Source organism: Loxodonta africana, chromosome 10 (assembly GCF_030014295.1).
Source record: "Loxodonta africana isolate mLoxAfr1 chromosome 10, mLoxAfr1.hap2, whole genome shotgun sequence".
NCBI classification, from domain to species: domain Eukaryota; kingdom Metazoa; phylum Chordata; class Mammalia; order Proboscidea; family Elephantidae; genus Loxodonta; species Loxodonta africana.
The window spans coordinates 77624219-77647253 of record NC_087351.1 but is presented as its reverse complement, the minus strand read 5'-3'; the positions used below and the strand labels follow the sequence as shown (position 1 = coordinate 77647253).

At 37.6% G+C, this 23035-nt stretch overlaps 1 protein-coding gene across 8 annotated transcripts in view; it reads right to left on the bottom strand.

The window, feature by feature from the left end:
- The window catches only part of FUT8 (fucosyltransferase 8), a 356993-nt gene that overhangs the window by 11894 nt on the left and 322064 nt on the right, over window positions 1-23035 (bottom strand). For all 8 annotated transcript variants that reach the window (XM_023546260.2, XM_064292604.1, XM_064292606.1 and 5 more), the window contains 2 exons: window positions 7593-7839; window positions 1617-1793 (listed from right to left, as the gene is read on the bottom strand). In XM_023546260.2, the coding sequence (XP_023402028.1) occupies window positions 1617-1793; window positions 7593-7839 (424 nt within the window). The remainder of the gene's footprint in view (window positions 1-1616; window positions 1794-7592; window positions 7840-23035) is intronic.

The window sequence follows — 23035 nt, the reverse complement described above, 5'->3', positions numbered from 1 at the left end:
ACATCAAAATGGAAAAATGTGAAATTTTCTTCTATTTTGTGCCCAAGCATTCATTTAATCGCTAACTCTTATATTAATCCATGGTTATACTTGGCTAATAAATTTCTTGGCCCTTTGCTTTTATTTATATACAGCGATTTGTAGCATGTTAATTTAGATTCTTAGGAGTTAGAAACAGGATTTAACTTATTATCCAATGACTTGGATAAACACCTGAACTACAGCACTCATTCTAAATTTGTTTCTCTTTTGTGACATAAAAAGGGGTGAAGAAATATGCTAATTAATTAAGCAGCCAAAACCAAAACAAACAACCCAAATCCATTGCCATCGAGTGGATACCAACTCACAGCAAACCTACAGGACAGAGCAGAACTGCCCCCTAGGATTTCCAAGGCTCTAAATCTTTACAGAAGCAGACTGCCACATCTTCTTCCGGAGTATTGGCTGGTGGGTTCGAACTGCCAAACTTTCAGTTAGCTGAGCACTTAACCACTGCCTCACCAGGGCTCCTTATTAAACAGCCAAATAGGTTAAATGATTAACTGCTAATAAAATGTTTTCAAATTAATGGGATTAAAACACACACACATACACACAATTTACTATTTATTGGGCATTTACTAGCGGTGGGAACTGTGCAAAGTGCTTATAGTCTAGTGAGGGAGACAGAGGTAAGCAAGTACTAAACGCCATGACAGAAGAATGTACAGAGTGTTTTAGGGGCGCAGAGGGGCACTTAACCCAGTCAAGGGTTCAGGGGTGATTTGTCAAGAAGGTGGTATCTGAGCAGAGCTAAGGCTGCAATTTTCTCCTCCCTTATTCTCTACTGTCACATACATTTAATAAATCCTGTATTTACTGGTAGTAAATAAAGGCCAAATACAGGTCCACTCAGGTTGTATAATGAGAAATTCCAATTAAGATCAACACTTTTTCTATGTGTTTTCATAACGCCCCGAGCTTAACCCTATAGTAGCACCACTCACACTTTGTGTAATTGTCTGTTCCCCACTAAATTGTAAGTCCCTTGAGAGCAGGCTATCATGGAAACCCCAGCAGCTAGCACAGTGTCTGAAATATACGTAGTCTTCATAAATGATGGTTATTGTATAATACATACTAATAGTCCTTTTTCCTCCCTTTACAGAACTCATCTTTTGACCCTTTACCTTTCTTTAGTATAAATGTAGTATAAATCTTATACATTTAGTATAAATGTATAAGATGAAAACTCTTTATCTCACATATATGTTCAGTTGCCTGTAATTGTGAGTGAAGATAGTGAGATAAGAAGGGCAAGCACCGGTGTGTTTTATTGGTAACAATCCGGTATAGTTATTCAGCAAACGCTTTTAATGATGATGACTGGTGATGATTCATATGTCAGTGGTTGGGTTCATTTCAGTTTTTATTGTTACAAGGCATTATCAAATATGGATAATAAAATAGGCTTTGATTAGATTAATAATTTCACAAATATACAATCATATGAATAAAAAAACTCCAATAATTAGTAATGACATTATAACAAGAACCGCAAATCATGGGATTAAGAATCTTTTCCAACTAAAAGAGGAAATCCCATTCTAGAATCACTAGTTGGTCTAACTTACTTTGTTTTTGCCTCCTTTAATAAAGAGGGGTCATCTGTGGCCAAATATACTCTTTTTTTGTCCACCTGCATCCTGCGTGCGAGAAGCTGAAAATGTTCTTCAACATGCACCATGTACTCCTCGATGGGATGGAAGGCTGCTTCTGTTCCCACTTTGTCTGTACGTCTGACATGGACTCTGGGGGCAGAGGGAGAAATTCAGATTCTGCTGATAATGTTTTGATCCACTAGGCGCTTCACGGGTACTCAACTTTATACCCCTACTCATGTGTGTTCATAACACCCCATGCTTAACCCTATAGTAGCACTATAGCATTTTTAAACCAATGTTTTGTTCACGTTTACCATTAGGAAAAACAAAATAAATATTAAACAACTCAAACACATATATTCTAAATATATTTGCAAGGCATGTTAAATAATACAAGAGGAATTAGAAAATAAACGAAGCCTTTGAAGAACACTTTCTTATGGAGAAAGTAATTGGCATATGAGGAATAAGGGGAGATTCCAGAGTTATAGTCCATACTAAGAGGCAAAATACCAACCAGCCTTCCAGAAAAAAATGGATATAACTTACAAGATTTTTGAGACAAAGGGATACCAGGATTCACAGATGTTATTATAGACCATTAAAGATATTGGTAATATTCTGAGACCAAGTTTTTTGTGCCCTCCTCCCTTCATTCTACTACACTGGAACTGATAGCTTGTAGAATTTAAAGTTGCCCAGTGAAATGTCACAGACCTGCATGAACTCTTCCTATACCACAGTCAAAGCCAAAGCCGGCAAGCCATTTAAGGGATTTTACTATTTTAAGTTTATGGAACCATCCACCCCTTTTGTTGTATGCATGAATTTCCTTTTTCTGTTTTTTACTCGATCAAATGCAAGCAGATACTGGTCTCATCTGTCCTGTTTAAGAAAGGCTCTGAACTCGTAAAACTGAGGACACAGATTTACATTGTCCTGTACTGAAAAAGACATTGACTTCCAAAGTATCCTCCTCACATGTTGGTGCTTCCAAGGTAATTGTAATGGGAATAAGAATAGTAAGAGTTACAGTTTGTTTTCACAAATTGAAAGGCTCTCCTTAAATTCACCCCTCCCTCCCGCTCCCATTACTACAAAAAAAGAAAAAAAAACCATTACTAAATCAAACCAAAATCAAACATGTTGCCGTCAAGTGGATTCCAACTCATAGTGACCCTCCAGGACAGAGCAGAACTGCCCGATAGGGTTTCTAAGGAGCAAGTGGTAGACTTGAACTGCCAACCTTTTGTTTAGCAGCCAAGCTCTTAACCACTGCATCACCAGGGCTCCAAACCACTATTCCAATGTGGAAAAGGAAAAAGATTTATTTTCCTTTGGGTCACAATATATTGGCACCTATTACTTTGACTCTCCTGAAACCTCAATGCCGGACTGGGACGACAAGCATACGCCAAGCCTAAAACTAGCTTTTTATTATGAATTTGGAGTGAGGCTTTGATTTTACCAGAGTTACTTACTCTACATCTTTGTGGCTAGTCTTTCCTGTGCATTCCATACTATAGTCCAGTGTGGATACGATTACATAAACACCTACTCTATCATCTTTTCCTTCTCACACCCTTTTTTTCTTATGCATTTTTTATTGTGGTAAAAATACAAACACTAAAATATTCTCTAATTCAACAATTTCTACGTGCAAAATTCAGTGACACTGATTACATTCTTCATATTGTACAACCAGTATCACTCTCCTGTTCCAAGTTATTCCACCATCATTAACATAAACTCAACGTCCCCTAAGCAAAAATCCCGTTTTCCCCCTCCCTTCCACCCCGGTAACCACTAATAACCTTTGGTTTCTAAATATTTGCTTATCTCATATAAACGAGATCATACAGTATTTGTCCTTCTGCGATTAACTTATTTCACTCAACATAAGGTTTTTAAGGTTCATCTGTGTTGTGGCAGGTATCAGGACTCCATTTCTCTTTATGGCTGAGTAATATTTTATTGTATATATGTACCACATTTTGCTTATCCATTCATCTGCTGATGAACATTTAGGCTGTTTCCACCTATTGGCTATTGTCAAAAGTGCTGCAATGAACACTGGTGTACAGGTTTCTGTTTGTGTTCCTGCTTTCAATTCATTTGCGTATTTACCTGGGATTGGACTTGCTGGGTCATATGGCAGTTCTATGTTTCAACTTTTTGAGGAACTGTCAAATTGTTTTCCACAGTGGCTGTACCATTTTACATTCCCACCAGCAATGGATGAGGGTTCCAATTCCACATCCTCACCGACACCTGCTGTTTTTTGTTTTCTTAATCATTGACATTCTATTAGGGGTTGGATAATATCTCAAAATTAATTCGCATTTCCCTAATGGGAAACCCTGGTGGCATAGTGGTTAAGAACTATGGCTGCTAACCAAAAGGTCGGCAGTTCAAATCCACCAGGTACTCCCTGGAAACCCTATGGGGCAGTTCTACTCTGTCCTCATAGGGTCACTGTGAGTCAGAATCGACTTGATGGCAACAGGTTTGGTGTTTTTGTTTTTTTAATGGCTAATGACATTGAGCATCTTTACACGAGGTTGTTGGTCATTTGAATACCTTCTTTGGTGAAATGTTCGTTCAAGTCCTTTGCTTATTTTCTGATTGAGTTGGTTGTCTTTTTGTTGTTACCCACATGCTTCTTAATCACTGCTTTTCTTGGCGAATTAGAATTGTTCAGAGATAAAGTGGGGCAGAAAGAACAATTCCACTGAGTTTCAATAAAAAGTTTCATGAGAGAAAACACTATTTGATATTCTGACTTCACTATACAATTTCTTTAGCGCTAGCTTTTTTTTTTTTTTTTTAGCAGTAACTTCTCTATATATGAAGAGTAAGATACAGCAAGGGAAGATGTAGGGCAGAAAATATGAAAGTAAAAATAAAGGAGATGTGTAATATTAGGACGGACAGCCAAAGAAAAAGAGCATTTGAGAGTGGCATAGCACTACTAAGTAATTTTCTCAATTTTCCAAGTACTCCTTAAATTCAGCCTGGATCAATGATTTTAGAGAGGACCATAACAGAATTTTTACAGAAGAATCAGAATGTGCGTGTTAGACCTTTGAAAAATGTTAGAAGTCATTTAATATAACTCCTTCATCTGACTTTAAAGGAAATGATGTTTCTGAAGACTTTTCAGTGAACAAAAAGATAATATAACCTGCAATTACAGTCCTGGATGTACACCAAAAAGAACTGAAGCAGAAACTCAAACAGATACTTGTACACCAATGTTCATTGTAGCATTATTCACAATGGCCAAAAGGTGGAAATAACCCAAATGGCTATCAACAATAAACAAACAAAATGTGGTATACACATGCAATGGAATGTTATCCAGTCATAAAGGGAAATGAAATTGATACATTTTTTTATATAACATGGATGAAACTTGAAAACATTATGCTACGTGAAATAACCCAGACACAAAGAGACACATATGGTATGATACCACTTACATGAAATACCTAGCACAGGCAAAAGCATAGAGACAGATCAGGGGCCAGAAGATGGGGGTAATGGGGAGTTATTGCTTAGTGGGTACAGAGAATTTCTGTTTGGGGTGATGAAAAAGTTTTAGAAATAAATAGTGGGAATGACTGCACAAAGTTGTGAATATAGTTAAGGCCATTAAATTATACACTTAACAATGGTTAAAATGGTAACTTTATGTCATATACATTTTATCACAAATAAAACTATAGATAATATAAGGCAGGTTTCTCCTACATACATTTCAACTGAGTCTTCACAAAAGTAAAAGTTATTTGTGTACTTGCCTGATTTTCACTATTAGATATCAAGCTCTTTCAGGGCAGGACGTTTGATTTTATTCATTCCCAATTGCACCAAACACAATGAATAAATGAATGAATTACTGATAGACAAACACAAAAATATTTATTGTGTTAGTGGAAACATGAGATACAATCTGACCTCATTAAAAAAAAGAGGAAAGAGAGGCCCAGAATGATCAAGTAAGGTACCCAAAGCCACATGATTTGTTAGTATTGGAAGCTAGACGGGGCTCTCAGATTCTTGAGTCTTAGTCCACTCCTCTTTCTATTACAGCAGATTATCTCAATATACAAATAGCTGCCTGTGAGACTTCAATTTTCTATATTTGGTAAACTCTTAACTTTGTGGATTGTTGATGGTAAATGGATAAGGATAGCTTTCTAGTATATAAAACTACAGGAAATCCAAACAAAGTTGAGAAGATTCATCTCTTGCTGAAAGAAAATCATATAATGCATCTCAAAGACAACATACAAATTTGGATTGTACACTGTTAATTGAACTATGTATCTTTGCATGGGTAAACTGGTGTTGCAGGAAGAGCAATGCGGTATTGTAAGTGAGAATTGAACTGGGTTTAAGTCCTAGTTTTCCCTTTATTAATTCTGGAACTTTTGGCAAAGATTTTATTTCTCTGTACCTTAGCTTTCTCATCTGTAAAATGGTTGTCTCTACCTACTTCACAGGACTATGTTACAGGATCAATGAGATAATGTGACTGTAGGTATTTTGGTAACTCAACTACTATACTATTATCTTTCTCCAACCTTCAATACCCTGTTCAAACATTGTAGCTATGATGCCTTTCCTAATCCAGACAGAAGTACTTTATCCCTTTCCTAACCTCCTATAATATTTTCTATGCTTTTCTCAAGGTATTTATCACTTCTACCCTGTATAATGCTTACTTGTGTCTCTTCTACTAAAGACTATAATGTAATGGGCAGGAAAGAAGTCACTTAAAAATTAATTAATCTCTGTCCCTCACAATAGCAGGTATTCAATAAATGGTCTGTAAACAAAGTGAATGAATCAACATGTTTATTAATATTAATTAATGGCTGACTTTATTATAACTAGTATAGGCTGTAGAATTCCTCAGGCTAATCTAGGAGTCTAATTTCAGGAATATTTAAGCATCAATATCTCTGAATGGTAATAATATTTTATGGTGCATTTCTTTCACAGAACCAAAATCCTTTTTTCATCCTTACATCATTACATTATCATCTTTAGGACAGGTATTACCTTCCCCATTTTACAGATGGAAAAATGAAAACCTAATATTATTATTAAGTAACTTGGCCCAGAATCATTCAACTAGGGAAAAGCCAGGAATATTTCCCAGGTTGCTTAACTCTCAGTCCAGTATTCTTTCCATTAGCTCTAACGACACTTTCCATGGTGTGAAATATGTATGGTATCAGGACCCAGGAAAACTCCTCTTTATATGTTTTATTTATGTGTACAAGGGCATATGCTTGTCAGCAAAGATTTTTTTTTTTGAATTTTTCTTACTTGCAGAATTCCTGGTAAATCTCCCTTAACCAAGCAAAAGACTGAATATATACATAGATGATAACTCCCTAGCGGGTCAAGAGAGAATTTTAAATAATAATTTAAACATTATTTCATATTACAAATAATACTCTAATTCTCAAGATAGTTTCTAGGGCAGAAATGAAAACAACATAAAAAATGCAAAATAATCACCAATGGCAATTAATGAAGCCTAAAAATAAGGGAGGAAAAAAAAATAGCACTAGAAAAGCTGTAAAATGTGACTGCTTCATCTTACAGCTCTATTAAGGTGAGACAGGAGTCATGTATTATAGCCAATAAAATAAAATTTTGCTAGGCTTCTCCAGGAAAGACAGCTAATTTCAGAAATATGGGTTTAATATATTTGACGAATGAATAAATTAAAAAGGGTGACAACGTACGATGACTTAGCTATTCTAAGTGAACAAAGGAAGAGGAGTCTTTCTGCAACCTAAGGTGAACTCTGGAAACTTTGTTCCTCGGTAGGGCTATGAAAATTAGACTAGCCTTTTACGACATCCTGTAAATGCATATAACAGTGCTGCTACATATCACTGTATAAGGAGCAAATCAGATTCTTACCCAACAACTGGATGTTGGAAGCCAAGCTTCTTGGTGGCCTCTTCTATTTCCTTTTCCAGCCAAGGTTGTGGGCGGATCAAGTATTTGACAAACTGGGACACCCACCACACTGCAGGATCACCATGGACTCGAACGAGTCGATCTGCAAGGTCTTCTGGTACAGCCAGGGGTAAATACGGAGGTCGGGGATGAAGACTGTCTACGATGGGGAGCTCAACCACCTGAACATTTTTGTCTTTCACTTCACCTGAGAGAATATCAAAATACATCATCACCATCCTGTATTCCTCTTACAACTACCACTGAACAAGCATTTATTCTGGGTGCTTTCATCTTCATAGCTAAATTATGATAACTTTTACTTTACAGAGGAAAAAAAAAAAGTTCTGTGAAGTTAAATAATGTGCCCAAGGTACTCAAGCGAAAGTGACAGAGCTGAGTTTCACATTAAGCTGCTATGCCCCTCAAGTCCATGGCCTTTTTTATCATAATATGCTGCCACATCAGTACCTCATACCCCTGGTAGGGATAGTATCTGGCACCCAAAATATCTAACCAGAGAATAGCTATGTTGCCAGGAGACACAGCTAGCTAGCTGGGTAAGGTACTGTTGTTATTGCTGTTTTTGAATCAAGTATTCTCAAAACTTCCGACTTGTCATTATAGCAAATGGTTCTTGCATTACTTTGAAGTACAATGATTCTGGGAATACTTAATGATTATAATTTTAAGCTAAGCATACATGTCTTTTGAAAAAAAAATAGATAATTTTAAAATTAGATAATTTTAAAGTCTTTTTTTTCCTTTGGCCAAAATAGACCTATTATATTTTCAGTTATGATAATAATACAATCTCTGTTGCATGTTTACCTCACTATTAATTTAAAATTACAACAGAGATTAGACGCTAATTTTTACAGATGATGATTACTTTCAGAATTCAACTTCTCTATATCATTAATGTTATTGCTAGTGTATCAACTTTATAATGCAATGATAAGCAAGAAGAAATCAAAATGCAGTAGCCAGCATCCCTAGAGTTTATTTTACATATTAAAGACCACATAGTAATAACCAGAAGACACAAAGATACCAGCCAGATATCACTACCATAAAATGTACTGAATTAAATTTTCAGTAGCAGAAAATATTAACCTGAACATACAAAATAACTACAGTTAAGATGTTGTCATTGTGCATAATGAATTGGAATTACAGTAATCACTAGAAAAAAAAAATCACTGGACCATTAAAAAAAGAATACACTCTTGAAAAATAAACCTAGAATACATTTAAAATGTATAAATAAAACACAGTCCTCAAATTCTATTTTTCTGCATATATGCAAAATGTTTTAAAAGTAAATTAAATGATCTGGGCATGTAGTCAATCAACTGCATGGTTATTAGAAAGTAGGCTTGGTATAACTAAGAAATAAAAACCTCTAGTTAATATTCTCTCTGATATGTAAAACTCATTTCAGGATTCTTAGAACAAAGCCCTTGGAGCAGACATTTGTTGCATGAATAAATGGCAATAAAAATCTTTACCACCAGTACTGCAGTTCATCTAGGGTATCAATAAAGAGTTGGGCACCTTTATCAGACGAGAAACTATAATTTAAGAGAGTGTGAAGAAAAAGTGAGCTGCGTTTTAAATTAAGCTCTAATAGTCTCCCCAACACTAGGAAAATTGGGGTGCTTTTCCTGATGTTCCCTGGCTCATGAAGTTTGCAGTGGGTTGCTAATCTAAAGGTTGGTGGTTCAAACCCACCCAGTGGCACTGTAGAAGAAAGGCCTGGCAATCTGCTTTCATAAAGATTATAGCCAAGAAAATCCTATGGAGCAGTTCTACTCTGTAACACATGGGGTTGCCACTAGACAGAATCAATTCAAGAGTAATGGGTTTGATTTTTGTTTTTTGTTTGTTTGTTTTCCTGATGTTGATTAGAGAAGTAACACATGTATGATACGTAAAGGGGAAAAAATAGGAAGAGGGATAAGCAGTTAATTTTTATAAAAATAAATTAAGAAAGAAAGAAAAATAGAAGGGAGGGAAAGAAGGAGGAAGAAAAAGACCCAGATCTCTCACATATTATCCTAAATTCTGCTTCCATAAACAAAAGTAAACTTAGTAGGGCTGCTTTCCTTTTTGTAACTTTTATCTGTATAACTTGCTCAAAATTTCACTTAAATGAAAGCATTACCATAGGATTTGCCTCAAGGCCTAAACTTCATTACAGTTAGTCCTACTAACAGCTTTCAGAAAAAAATGGAAACTATACCCATGCCTTCAAAACAGAGAACTTGGTTCATTTTTGTTGATTCTTTGTTGATTCATTCATTTACTTGTTCATAAATATTTATTGAACACAACTGTATGCCAAACACTCTACTAGTCACTTACAAGATTAGTGCCTAGGAACAAAGTTCTTATTCTTCAAGTAATATCCACTGAAGATTTCTAGCTTAAAAACTTCACACAGAACTAGACTGTTTTCAGTGGGAAAAAAATTAAAAATAAAAAAATCTTCAAGACACTATAATAAACAGATAGACTATCAAAAAGATATTAATATTCAACTGCCTGGTAAAATATTAAGAAAAGGGTATTTATATTTACAAACAAAAAAATAAGCACAGAATGTCCTATGCTAGAAGGTCCCTTCTTTCAACTGGTTTACCATATAACATTTTTTATTCTATCGGAATACATAGTGAAAAGGATTTACATCTGGAAAAGAGCCTAGAGATAATCTCTTCCAGTGTTTTTTAAACTTCATTCACTTATATGCCACCTTTATAATCTTTACTATATCTGTGTACTACCTATACTATTTTAAAAATTAACTCATTTTTTAAAACTGAAATGAATTTATTTTATAGAAGGTAACCAAAAACATAAACACATTGAAAATTAAACCATGTTATTAAACTTCTATATAGATACTATTACTTACGGAGGTATCTGAACCCAAAGCCACATTTCTGTTAAAAAGGGAGATTATTAGTGAAGTTTTAAAGGGTGATGATTACTTTCCCCCTTAAAATTTCCTATGAATTTGAAATAAACTGAGAAACAGAGAAACAAGGTGGCAATGAAAATGTCTGTCTGATTATCAATAAAGGATATATTGGAGAAGATGGTTTTATGGCTTGCATTTATGGCCTCACAGGCTTCCTAAAAGTTCCTACCCAGTCCTAGGCAGAGTCTGTTAACAAAGACCTACTATGTGGTGGAGGAAAAGAAGCATGCATTCTGAGAATGGGCCATACCATGAGAGAAGCCAGAAAGGGCTGGGCCTCAAATATTTGATTCGTCCTCCCAAACTCACCAGTTGGATAGCACAACTCTTTCCTCTCAAGTGGAAGGATTAATGAGGTAAACAGAAGAGTGAAAAAGCACTTCTGTACTCTTCCTTTCTTTTTTTTAAAAAATATTTTATTGCATATTAGGTGAAAGTTTACAGAGAAAGTTAGTTTCTCGTTCAACAAATTGTACACAAAGTGTTCCATGACACTGGTTGCAATCCCCACACTGTGTCAGCACTCTCCCCATGTCCACCCTGGGTTTCTAGTTGCCTTTGTCTGCTCTTCCTACCCGTTCCTGCCTTCTCATCTTCACTTTTGGGCAAATGTTGCCTTTTTGATTTCACATAATTATTTGTTCTATGAAGCATTTTTTTTTGGGGGGGGGGCAGGTGTTATTGTTTATTTTATAAGCATGTTTATTGCTTGACTGGAAGGTGGTTTCCGGGAACGGCTACAGTTCCAAGGCAGAGGAGTATCTTAGGGTCATAGTCTCAGGGGTTCCTTCAGTCTTTATCAGGCCAGTAAGTCTGGTCTTTTTTTTTTTTTTTATGAATTTTATTTTTTGTTCCACATTTTTCTCCCCCTCTATCCAGAACCCTGTAATATGATCCCAGTCACAGTGGTTGGTACTGGGAGCCAGGTACCATGTAGTTCTGGTCTCAGGGTCATGTAGATTGTGGTGTCAGTACTTTTCCTTTCTAAGGAGTGGAATTAATTTCCCTTCTATTGATCTTCTTGAGGAATGGAGGATTCACAGTACATGCCCCCATCTAGCATTAGAGAGCTATTAAAGATATCTTGATACCAAATGGAGACTTTCTCCTTGACATACTCAGAAAGACTGAAAAAGGAGTAACTTGTTCACTATGTGATTTAATATGTATTTTAATGTTCTATCAGGGGACTACCTAAAAAGATCTCATATACCACCTAAAATCATCTCTAATAGCCTGTGGTGGGTTACAGAGTTTGAGAAACAAAGACTTATTTAAACACTCTTACTTTATAGGTAAGGAAACAGACTAAGAGAGGTTAAGTGACATTGTCAAAGGTTAACACCACCAGCTAATAAAAGGGCCAAGATCAAGCTCTAGTGTTTATTCCATTACTTATATTACATCCTGCTTTCTGATGCCTATTTTTTAAAAAGTATTTAAGTACAACCCCTTTGATCAATCAAGAGACCCTTGCCATTCTATTAAGGCTTTACTGCTCTAAAAATATGTACCACACCAACGTTCCATCAAGAGAATGTTTTACACATACGAGTTATATATAAGTCAGCACTATTCATCTATAAAGAATCAGGGCAAACCAGGCTGGGCTTTACACAATTGATTACCCAGTTCAACCTGAAATGGACATGGTTATTACTGATTATTTCAGGGAAGTCATTTTCAAGACTACCTCCTTTTATTAATGATCCTGTTTTATAAAGTCATTCTCTTTGCTAAGGGTAGATGAGACTCATAGGATCCTTAGTAGACTTATAGCTCTCTGCCAGAAAAACAGTTCTTTGAAAAAGACTACCTACACAGCTGCAAGCAAACACCTCTAGAGAAGCCCTCTTCCCTGCTAGTCAATTCATAACAGCTCCATTTAAAAGGATTACTTCTGTCATCATTCCATGTGACAGAAGACGGGCACAACAGCCCTGGAGCTGCTCAATTAGAAATATTAGTCTTCAGTAGACTCAATAGAAAAGGCTTGAGAACTTTAACATCTACCATGAGTGAAAGGTTCTGTTGTGAAGAAAAATTTTTCAACAGTGAAAAGGATTTTGAGCCCCACTTGAGATGAGATTCTTCTACATTTACTGTCTTTCTTTAATTGCTACTCAGCAACTGTTACTACACTGACTTATGAGAGAGGCAAAGTTCCTTTGCCCCTCCTGAACACAAAATTCAGAAAGCTCAAAATGGCCACATAAAGAGGTTTGGAACAGGGGTGCCAGTTGAGAAAAATCTAGAGTCTCTGGGACTCTAGCCTCCCAAAGAGGTTTCCTTCATTACCTATGTTGATCTTGACTTCCCCCAAATAGGTCCAGAAAGGTAGAGTGAGGTTTTATATCCCTTCCTATGGGTTGCCTTCAATGGTTATAGCTGCTAGCTGCCATCATACCTAACAGCTGTTCCAAGGTCTGTGCCAATTTTTGAGACTCATGGACCTACTTGAGGACAGAGCAGGTAGAGACATCAAGTAAAATATACTGAAGCAAATGCCCATTCATACAGTACCTTGACTGTGGCACTCAGTGATTAAGAGCATCGGCTTTGGAATCACAAAAACAAATGTTCAACTCCTCTATCACTTACCAGTTGTGAGACCTTTGATGCTATATTTAACTTCATCTCAGTTTTTTATTATCTGTAAAATGGGATTAATAACCACACCTTACAAATCTGTAAAATGTAACTAATAATAGTGTCTTACTCATTAAGTTTTACCACTTGTCTGTCAGTTTGTCATACTGTGGTGGCTTGTGTGTTGCTGTGATGCTGGAAGCTAAGCCACTGGTATTTCAAATACCAGCAGGGTCACCCTAGGTGGACAGGTTTCAGTGGAGCTTTGCAGACTAAGACAGGCTAGGAAAAAGGACACGGCAGTCTATTTCTAAAAACTGGCCAATGAAAACCGTATGAATAGCAGTGGAGCATTCATTGTCTGATATGGTGCTGGAAGATGAGCCCCTCAGGTTGGAAGGCACTCAAAATATAACTGCGGAAGAGCTGTCTCCTCAGAGTACAGTCGACCTTAATGATGTGGATGGAATAAAGCTTTTGGCACCTTCATTTGCTGAGGTGGCATGGCTCAAAATGAGAAGAAACAGCTGCAAGCATCCATAAATATTTGGAACGTACAAAGCACGAAGCTAGGAAAACTGGATGTCGTCAAAAACTAAAAAGAACACACAAAGATCGATATCCAAGGCATTTGTGAGCTGAAATGGACTGTTATTGGCCATTCTGAATCGGATAATCATATGGGCTACTATGCCGGGAATGACACATTGAAGAGGAATGGCACCTCGTTCATGTTAAAAAGGACACGTCAAGATCTATCATAAAATACAATGCTATCAGTGATAGGATAATATCCATATTCCTACAAGGAAGACCACTTAATATGACTGATTATTCAAATTTACACACCAACCACTAAACCAAATATGAAGAAACTAAAGATTTTTACCAACTTCTGCAATCTGAAATTGATCAAACATGCAATCAAGGTGCATTGATAATTACTGGTGATTAGAATGCGAAAGTTGGAAACAAAGAAGAAGGACTGGTAGTTGGAAAATGTGGCCTTGGTGACAGGAACAACTCTGGAGATTACATGATAGAACTTTGCGAGACCAATGACTTATTCATTGCAAATACCTTTTTACAACAAAATGAATGGAAACTACATATGTAGACCTCACTGGATAGAATACACAGGAATCAAATCAACTATATCTATGGAAAAGCTCAATATTATCAGTCAGAACAATGTCAAGGACCAACTGCAGAACGGACCATCAATTGTTCTTATGCAAGTTCAAGTGGAAGCTGAAGAAAATTAAAACAAGTTCACAGGAGCCAAAATACTACCCTGGGTAAATCCCACATGAATTGAGAGACCACCTCAAGAACAGATTTGATGCACTGAACACTAAGGACCAAAGGCCAGATGACTTGTGGGATGACATCAAGGACATCATACATGAAGAAAGCAAAAGGTCATTAAGAAGATGGGAAAGAACAAAGCCAACTCCTCAGACAACAACTGGACTGGACAATAAGACAGAATATGATACTGGTGAGGAGTGAGCTTCTTGGCTCATGTAGACACATGAGACTATGGTGGCAGTTCCTGCCTGGAGGTGAGATGAGAAGGCAAAGGGGACAAGAGCTGGTTGAATGGACGTGGGAAATACACAGTGCAGAGAAGGCTCATGCTGTCTCATTAAGGGGAGAGCAGCTAGGAGTACATAGCAAGGTGTGCATAAATTCCTGTCTGAGAGACTGACTTGACTTGTAAATTTTCACTTAAAGCACAATTAAAACAAAAAAGACAGGAAAGAAAGAAAAGACCAAAATGGGTGTCAGAAGAGACTCTGAAACTTGCTCCTGAACACCGAGTAGCTAAAGTGAACAGAGGAAATGATGAAGTAAAAGAGCTGAAGAGAAGATTTCAAAGGACAGCTTGGGAAAGACAAAGTATTATAATAACATGTGCAAAGAACACACTAGGCATTTCTGAAGCTGAAAAAACTGAAGAAAAAATTCAAGCTTTGAGCTGCAATAGTAAAGGATTCTATGGGGAAAATATTAAGTGATACAGGAAGCATCAAAAGAAGATGGAAGGAACACAGACTTACTATGCCAAAAAGAATTGGTAGAAATTCAACCATTTCTGGAAGTAGCATATGATCAGGAACCAATGGTACTGAAGGAAGAGGTCCAAGCTACCTTGAAGGCATTGGTGAAAACAAGCCTCCCGGATTTGACAGAATACCATCTGAGATGTTTCAACGAAATGATGCAGCGCTAGAGGTGCTCACTCATCTATGTCAAGAAATTTGGAAGATAGCTACCTGGCCAACTGACTGGAAGAGATTTAATATCTGTGCCTATTCCAAAGAAAGGTGATCCAACAGAATGCAGAAATTATTAAAAAATCATCAATATCACAGGCAAGTAAAATTTTGCTGAAGATAATTCAAAAGTGGTCACAGCAGTACACTGACAGGCAACTGCCCGAAATCCAAGCCAGATTCAGAAGAGGATGTGGAATAGAGAATATCATTGCTGATATCAGATGGATCTTGGCTGAAACAGAGAATATCAGCAAGATGTTTACCCGTGTTTTATTGACTATGCAAAGGCATTTGACTGTGTGGATCATAACAAGTTATAGATAACATTGCAAAGAATGGGAATTCCAGAACGCTAAATTGTGTTCATGATGAACCTGTACATGGACCAAGAGTTACTCGTTGCACAGAACAATGGGTTACTGCATGGTTTAAAATCAGGGAAGGTGTATGTCAGGGTTGTATCCTTTCACCATACTTATTCAATCTGCTGAGCAAATAACCTGAGAAGCTGGACTATATGAAGAACACGGTACCAGGGTTAGAAGTAGACTCATTAACAATCTGTGTTATGCAGATGACACAACCTTGCTTGCTGAAAGCAAAGGGGAATTGAAGCACTGACTGATGAAGATCAAAGACTATAGCCTTCAGGATGGATTACACCCCAACATAAAGAAAGCAAAAATCCTCACAACTGGACCAATAAACAACATCATGATAAATGGAGAAAAGGTTGAAGTTATCAAGGATTTCATTTTACTTGGATCTATAATCAATGCCCATGGAAACAGCAGTCAAGAAATCAAAGGACGCATTAAATATGGAAATAGCAGTCAAGAAATGAAAGGACGCATTACCATTGGGCAAATCTGCTGCAAAAGACCTCTTTAAAGTGTTGAAAGATTTCACTTTGAAGACTAAGGTGTAACTGACCCAAGCCATGATATTTTCAATTGCCTCATATGCGTGTAAAAGCTGGACAATGAATAAGGAAGACTGAAGAAGAATTAATGCCTTTCAATTATGGTGCCATTGAAGAATAATAAATGCACCATGGATTGTCAGAAGAATGAACAAATCTGTCTTGTGAGAAGTACAGCCAGAATATGGCGAGACTTTGTCTCACATATTTGGATATGTTACCAGGAGGGGCCAGTCCTGGAAAATGACTTCATGCTTGGTAAAGTAAAGGGTCAGCAAAAGAAAGGGAAACCCTCGATGAGATGGACTGATATGGTAGCTGTAACGATGAGCTCAAGTATGGCAATGACTGTGAGGATGGCGCAGGAACAGGCAATGTTTCATTCTGTTGTACATGAAGTTGCTCTGAGTTCGAGCTAAATCAACAGTACCTAACAACAACAAAAACTTATTGAGAAAAAAAAGAAATACAGGGCGGAGCCAAGATGGCGGACTAGGCAGACGCTACCTCGGATCCCTCTTACAACAAAGACAAGGAAAAACAAGTGAATCGATCACATACATAACAACCTACGAACCCTGGACAACAAACACAGATTTAGAGACGGAGAACGAACTAATACGGGGAAGCAGCGATTGTTTCCAGAGCCCGGAGCCAGGGTACCAGTCAGGTACGGCACAAGCACAGAGAGCTGCTCCACCCCCCTGAACTAACCCCAGGAGGGGGACCAGCCGGTTCCATAGGCGGCGTGGGACGCAGCCGGTGGGAGAAGTCCCCGGGAGGCAGTGACTGGTCTTGGAGCAGGAAGAGCAGCGTCCCAGCCGGGGAACCGTCCCGCCGGGATTTGGACTGGACGCAGGTACGGCATAAACACGGAGAGCTGCTCCACCCCCCTGAACTAACCCCGGGAGGGGGCCCAGCTGGGTCGGGCGGGCGGCGTGGGATGCAGCCGGTAGGAGAAGTCCCCGGGAGGCAGCGACTGGTATTGAAGCGGGGAGAACAGCGTCCCAGCCGGGACACTCGGTCACGGCACAAGCACAGGGAGCTGCTCCACCCACCTGAACTAACCCCGGGAGGAGGCCCAACCGGTTCACAGAGGCGGCACGGCAACACGGCTGGAGGGACGAGAAGTCCCCGGGAGGCAGCGACTGATTTTGGAGTCGAGAGTGCACCGTCCCAGCAGGGGAGTCTTGACGCTGGGCGTGGGGCTGGAAGCGGAGGATCTGACCGTGACTCCAGCAGGCCAGACCCCCTGGGGGTAATCTCCACACAGCCAGCACACATAGGCGACGTGCCCCACAGGAATCTCAGATATAATAGTCATTCCAAGCAAGACAAGCAACTCTGGCTATATTCGGAGGTGCTACTCTCCTATCTCTGTTCCCTACCCCACCCTCCCCAGGCGGCTTCATTAACATCCGAATAGCCTGAGCCAGAGGGAGAACTCTGATAGGGATCTGACTGCATTTTTTTTTAGTGGATTTTCTGGAAAAACTAGTTTCCCAAGTGATGGCTCGGAGACAACAATCCATATCAAACCACTTAAAGAAGCAGACCATGACAGCTTCTACAACCCCCCAAACAAAAGAATCAAAATCTTTCCCAAATGAAGATACAATCCTGGAATTATCAGATACTGAATATAAAAAACTAATTTACAGAATGCTTCAAGACATCAGAGATGAAATAAGGCAAACTGCAGAAAAAGCCAAGGAACACACTGATAAAACTGTTGAAGAACTCAAAAAGATTATTCAAGAACATAGTGGAAAAATTAATAAGTTGCAAGAATCCATAGAGAGACAGCATGTAGAAATCCAAAAGATTAACAATAAAATTACAGAATTAGACAACGCAATAGGAAGTCAGAGGAGCAGACTCGAGCAATTAGAATGCAGACTGGGAAATCTGGAGGACCAGGGAATCAACACCAACATAGCTGAAAAAAAATCAGATAAAAGAATTAAAAAAAATGAAGAAACCCTAAGAATCATGTGGGACTCTATCAAGAAGGATAACCTGCGGGTGATTGGAGTCCCAGAACAGGGAGGAAGGACAGAAAACACAGAGAAAATACTTGAAGAACTCCTGACAGAAAACTTCCCTGACATCATCAAAGACGAAAGGATATCTATCCAAGATGCTCATCGAACCCCATTTAAGCTTGATCCAAAAAGAAAAACACCAAGACATATTATCATCAAACTCACCAAAACCAAAGATAAACAGAAAGTTTTAAAAGCAGCCAGGGAGAAAAGAAAGGTTTCCTTCAAGGGAGAATCAATAAGAATAAGTTCAGACTACTCAGCAGAAACCATGCAGGCAAGAAGGGAAGGGGACGACATATACAGAACACTGAAAGAGAAAAACTGCCAGCCAAGGATCATATACCCAGCAAAACTCTCTCTGAAATATGAAGGCGAAATTAAGGTATTTACAGATAAACACAAGTTTAGAGAATTTGCAAAAACCAAACCAAAGCTACAAGAAATACTAAAGGATATTGTTTGGTCAGAGAACCAATAATATCAGATATCAGCACAACACAAGGTCATAAAACAGAACGTCCTGATATCAACTCAAATAGGGAAATCACAAAAACAAACAAATTAAGATTAATTGAAAAAAAAATACACATAACAGGGAATCATGGAAGTCAATAGGTAAAAGATCACAATAATCAAAAAGAGGGACTAAATACAGGAGGCATTGAACTGCCATATGGAGAGTGATACAAGGCGATATAGAACAATACAAGTTAGGTTTTTACTTAGAAAAACAGGGGTAAATAATAAGGTAACCACAAAAAGGTATAACGACTCTATAACTCAAGATAAAAGCCAAGAAAAATGTAACGACTCAACTAACATAAAGTCAAACACTATGAAAATGAGGATCTCACAATTTACTAAGAAAAACGTCTCAGCACAAAAAAGTATGTGGAAAAATGAAATTGTCAACAACACACATAAAAAGGCATCAAAATGACAACACTAAACATTTATTTATCTATAATTACGCTGAATGTAAATGGACTAAATGCACCAATAAAGAGACAGAGAGTCAAAGACTGGATAAAGAAACACGATCCATCTATATGCTGCCTACAAGAGACACACCTTAGACTTAGAGAAACAAACAAACTAAAACTCAAAGGATGGAAAAAAATATATCAAGCAAACAATAAGCAAAAAAGAAAAGGAGTAGCAATATTAATTTCTGACAAAATAGACTTTAGACTTAAATCCACCACAAAGGATAAAGAAGGATACTATATAATGATAAAAGGGTCAATTGATCAGGAAGACATAACCATATTAAATATTTATGCACCCAATGACAGGGCTGCAAGATACATAAATCAAATTTTAACAGAATTGAAAAGTGAGATAGATACCTCCACAATTATAGTAGGAGACTTGAACACACCACTTTCGGAGAAGGACAGGACATCCAGTAAGAAGCTCAATACAGACACAGAAGATTTAATTACAACAATCAACCAACTTGACCTCATTGACTTATACAGAACTCTCCACCCAACTGCTGCAAAATATACTTTTTTTTCTAGCGCACATGGAACATTCTCTAGAATAGACCACATATTAGGGCATAAAACAAACCTTTGCAGAGTCCAAAACATTGAAATATTACAAAGCATCTTCTCAGACCACAAGGCAATAAAACTAGAGATCAATAACAGAAAAACTAGGGAAAAGAAATCAAATACTTGGAAACTGAACAATACCCTCCTGAAAAAAGACTGGGTTATAGAAGACATCAAGGAGGGAATAAGGAAATTCATAGAACGCAACGACAATGAAAATACTTCCTATCAAGACCTCTGGGACACAGCAAAAGCCGTGCTCAGAGGCCAGTTTATATCGATAAATGCACACATACAAAAAGAAGAAAGAGCCAAAATCAGAGAACTGTCCCGACAACTTGAACAAATAGAAACTGAGCAACAAAAGAATCCATCAGGCACCAGAAGAAAACAAATAATAAAAATTAGAGCTGAACTAAATGAATTAGAGAACAGAAAAACAATTGAAAGAATTAACAAAGCCAAAAGCTGGTTCTTTGAAAAAATTAACAAAATTGATAAACCATTGGCTAGACTGACTAAAGAAATACAGGAAAGGAAACAAATAACCCGAGTAAGAAACGAGAAGGACCACATCACAACAGACTCAACTGAAATTAAAAGAATCATATCAGATTATTATGAAAAATTCTACTCTAACAAATTTGAAAACCTAGAAAATGGATGAATTCCTGGAAAAACACTACCTACCTAAACTAACACATTCAGAAGTAGAACAACTAAATAGACCCATAACAAAAAAAGAGATTGAAACAGTAATCAAAAAACTTCCAACAAAAAAAAAAGCCCTGAACCGGACGGCTTCACTGCAAAGTTCTACCAAACTTTCAGAGAAGAGTTAACACCACTACTTCTGAAGGTATTCCAAAGCATAGAAAATGACGGAATACTACCCAACTCATTCTATGAAGCCACCATCTCCCTGATACCAAAACCAGGTAAAGACATTACAAAAAAAGAAAATTATAGACCTATATCCCTCATGAACATAGATGCAAAAATCCTCAACAAAATTCTAGCCAATAGAATCCAACAACACATCAAAAAAATAATTCACCATGATCAAGTGGGATTTATACCAGGTATGCAAGGCTGGTTTAATATCAGAAAAACCATAAATGTAATCCATCACATAAATAAAACAAAAGACAAAAACCACACGATCTTATCAATTGATGCAGAAAAGGCATTTGACAAAGTCCAACACCCATTTATGATAAAAACTCTCACCAAAATAGGAATTGAAGGAAAATTCCTCAACATAATAAAGGGCATCTATGCAAAGCCAACAGCCAATATCACTCTAAATGGAGAGAACCTGAAAGCATTTCCCTTGAGAACGGGAACCAGACAAGGATGCCCTTTATCACCGCTCTTATTCAACATCGTGTTGGAAGTCCTAGCCAGGGCAATTAGGCTAGACAAAGAAATAAAGGGCATCCGGATTGGCAAGGAGGAAGTAAAGTTATCACTATTTGCAGATGACATGATTATATACACAGAAAACCCTAAGGAATCCTCTAGAAAACTACTGAAACTAATAGAAGAGTTTGGCAGAGTCTCAGGTTATAAAATAAACATACAAAAATCACTTGGATTCCTCTACATCAACAAAAAGAACACCGAAGAGGAAATAACCAAATCAATACCATTCACAGTAGCCCCCAAGAAGATAAGATACTTAGGAATAAATCTTACCAAGGATGTAAATGACCTATACAAAGAAAACTACAAAGCTCTACTCCACTTAAGTGGAAAAACATACCTTGCTCATGGATAGGAAGACTTAACATAGTAAAAATGTCTATTCTACCCAAAGCCATCTATACATTTAACGCACTTCCGATCCAAGTTCCAATGTCATATTTTAAAGGGATAGAGAAACATATCACCAATTTCATATGGAAGGGAAAGAACCCCCGGATAAGCAAAGCACTACTGAAAAAGAAGAAGAAAGTGGGAGGCCTCACTCTACCTGATTTCAGAACCTATTATACAGCCACAGTAGTCAAAACAGCCTGGTACTGGTACAACAACAGGCACATAGACCAATGGAACAGAATTGAGAACCCAGACATAGATCCATCCACGTATGAGCAGCTGATATTTGACAAAGGCCCAGTGTCAATTAATTGGGGAAAAGATAGCCTTTTTAACAAATGGTGCTGGCATAACTGGATATCCCTTTGCAAAAAAATGAAACAGGACCCATACCTTAGACCATGCACAAAAACTAACTCCAAGTGGATCAAAGACCTAAACATAAAGACTAAAACGATAAAGATCATGGAAGAAAAAACTGGGACAACCCTAGGAGCCCTAATACAAGGCATAAACAGAATACAAAACATTACCAAAAATGATGAAGAGAAACCCGATAACTGGGAGCTCCTAAAAATCAAACACCTATGCTCATCTAAAGACTTCACCAAAAGAGTAAAAAGACCACCTACAGACTGGGAAAGAATTTTCAGCTATGACATCTCCGACCAAAGCCTGATCTCTAAAATCTACATGATTCTGTCAAAACTCAACCTCAAAAAGACAAACAATCCAATCAAAAAGTGGGCAAAGGATATGAACACACATTTCACTAAAGAAGATATTCAGGCAGCTAACAGATACATGAGAAAATGCTCTCGATCATTAGCCATTAGAGAAATGCAAATTAAAACTACGATGAGATTCCATCTCACACCAGCAAGGCTGGCATTCATCCAAAAAACACAAAATAATAAATGTTGGAGAGGCTGCGGAGAGATTGGAACTCTTATACCCTGCTGGTGGGAATGTAAAATGGTACAACCACTTTGGAAATCTATCTGGCGTTATCTTAAACAGTTAGAAATAGAACTACCATACAACCCAGAAATCCCACTCCTCGGAATATACCCTAGAGATACAAGAGCCTTCACACAAACAGATATATGCACACCCATGTTTATTGCAGCTCTGTTTACAATAGCAAAAAGCTGGAAGCAACCAAGGTGTCCATCAACGGATGAATGGGTAAATAAA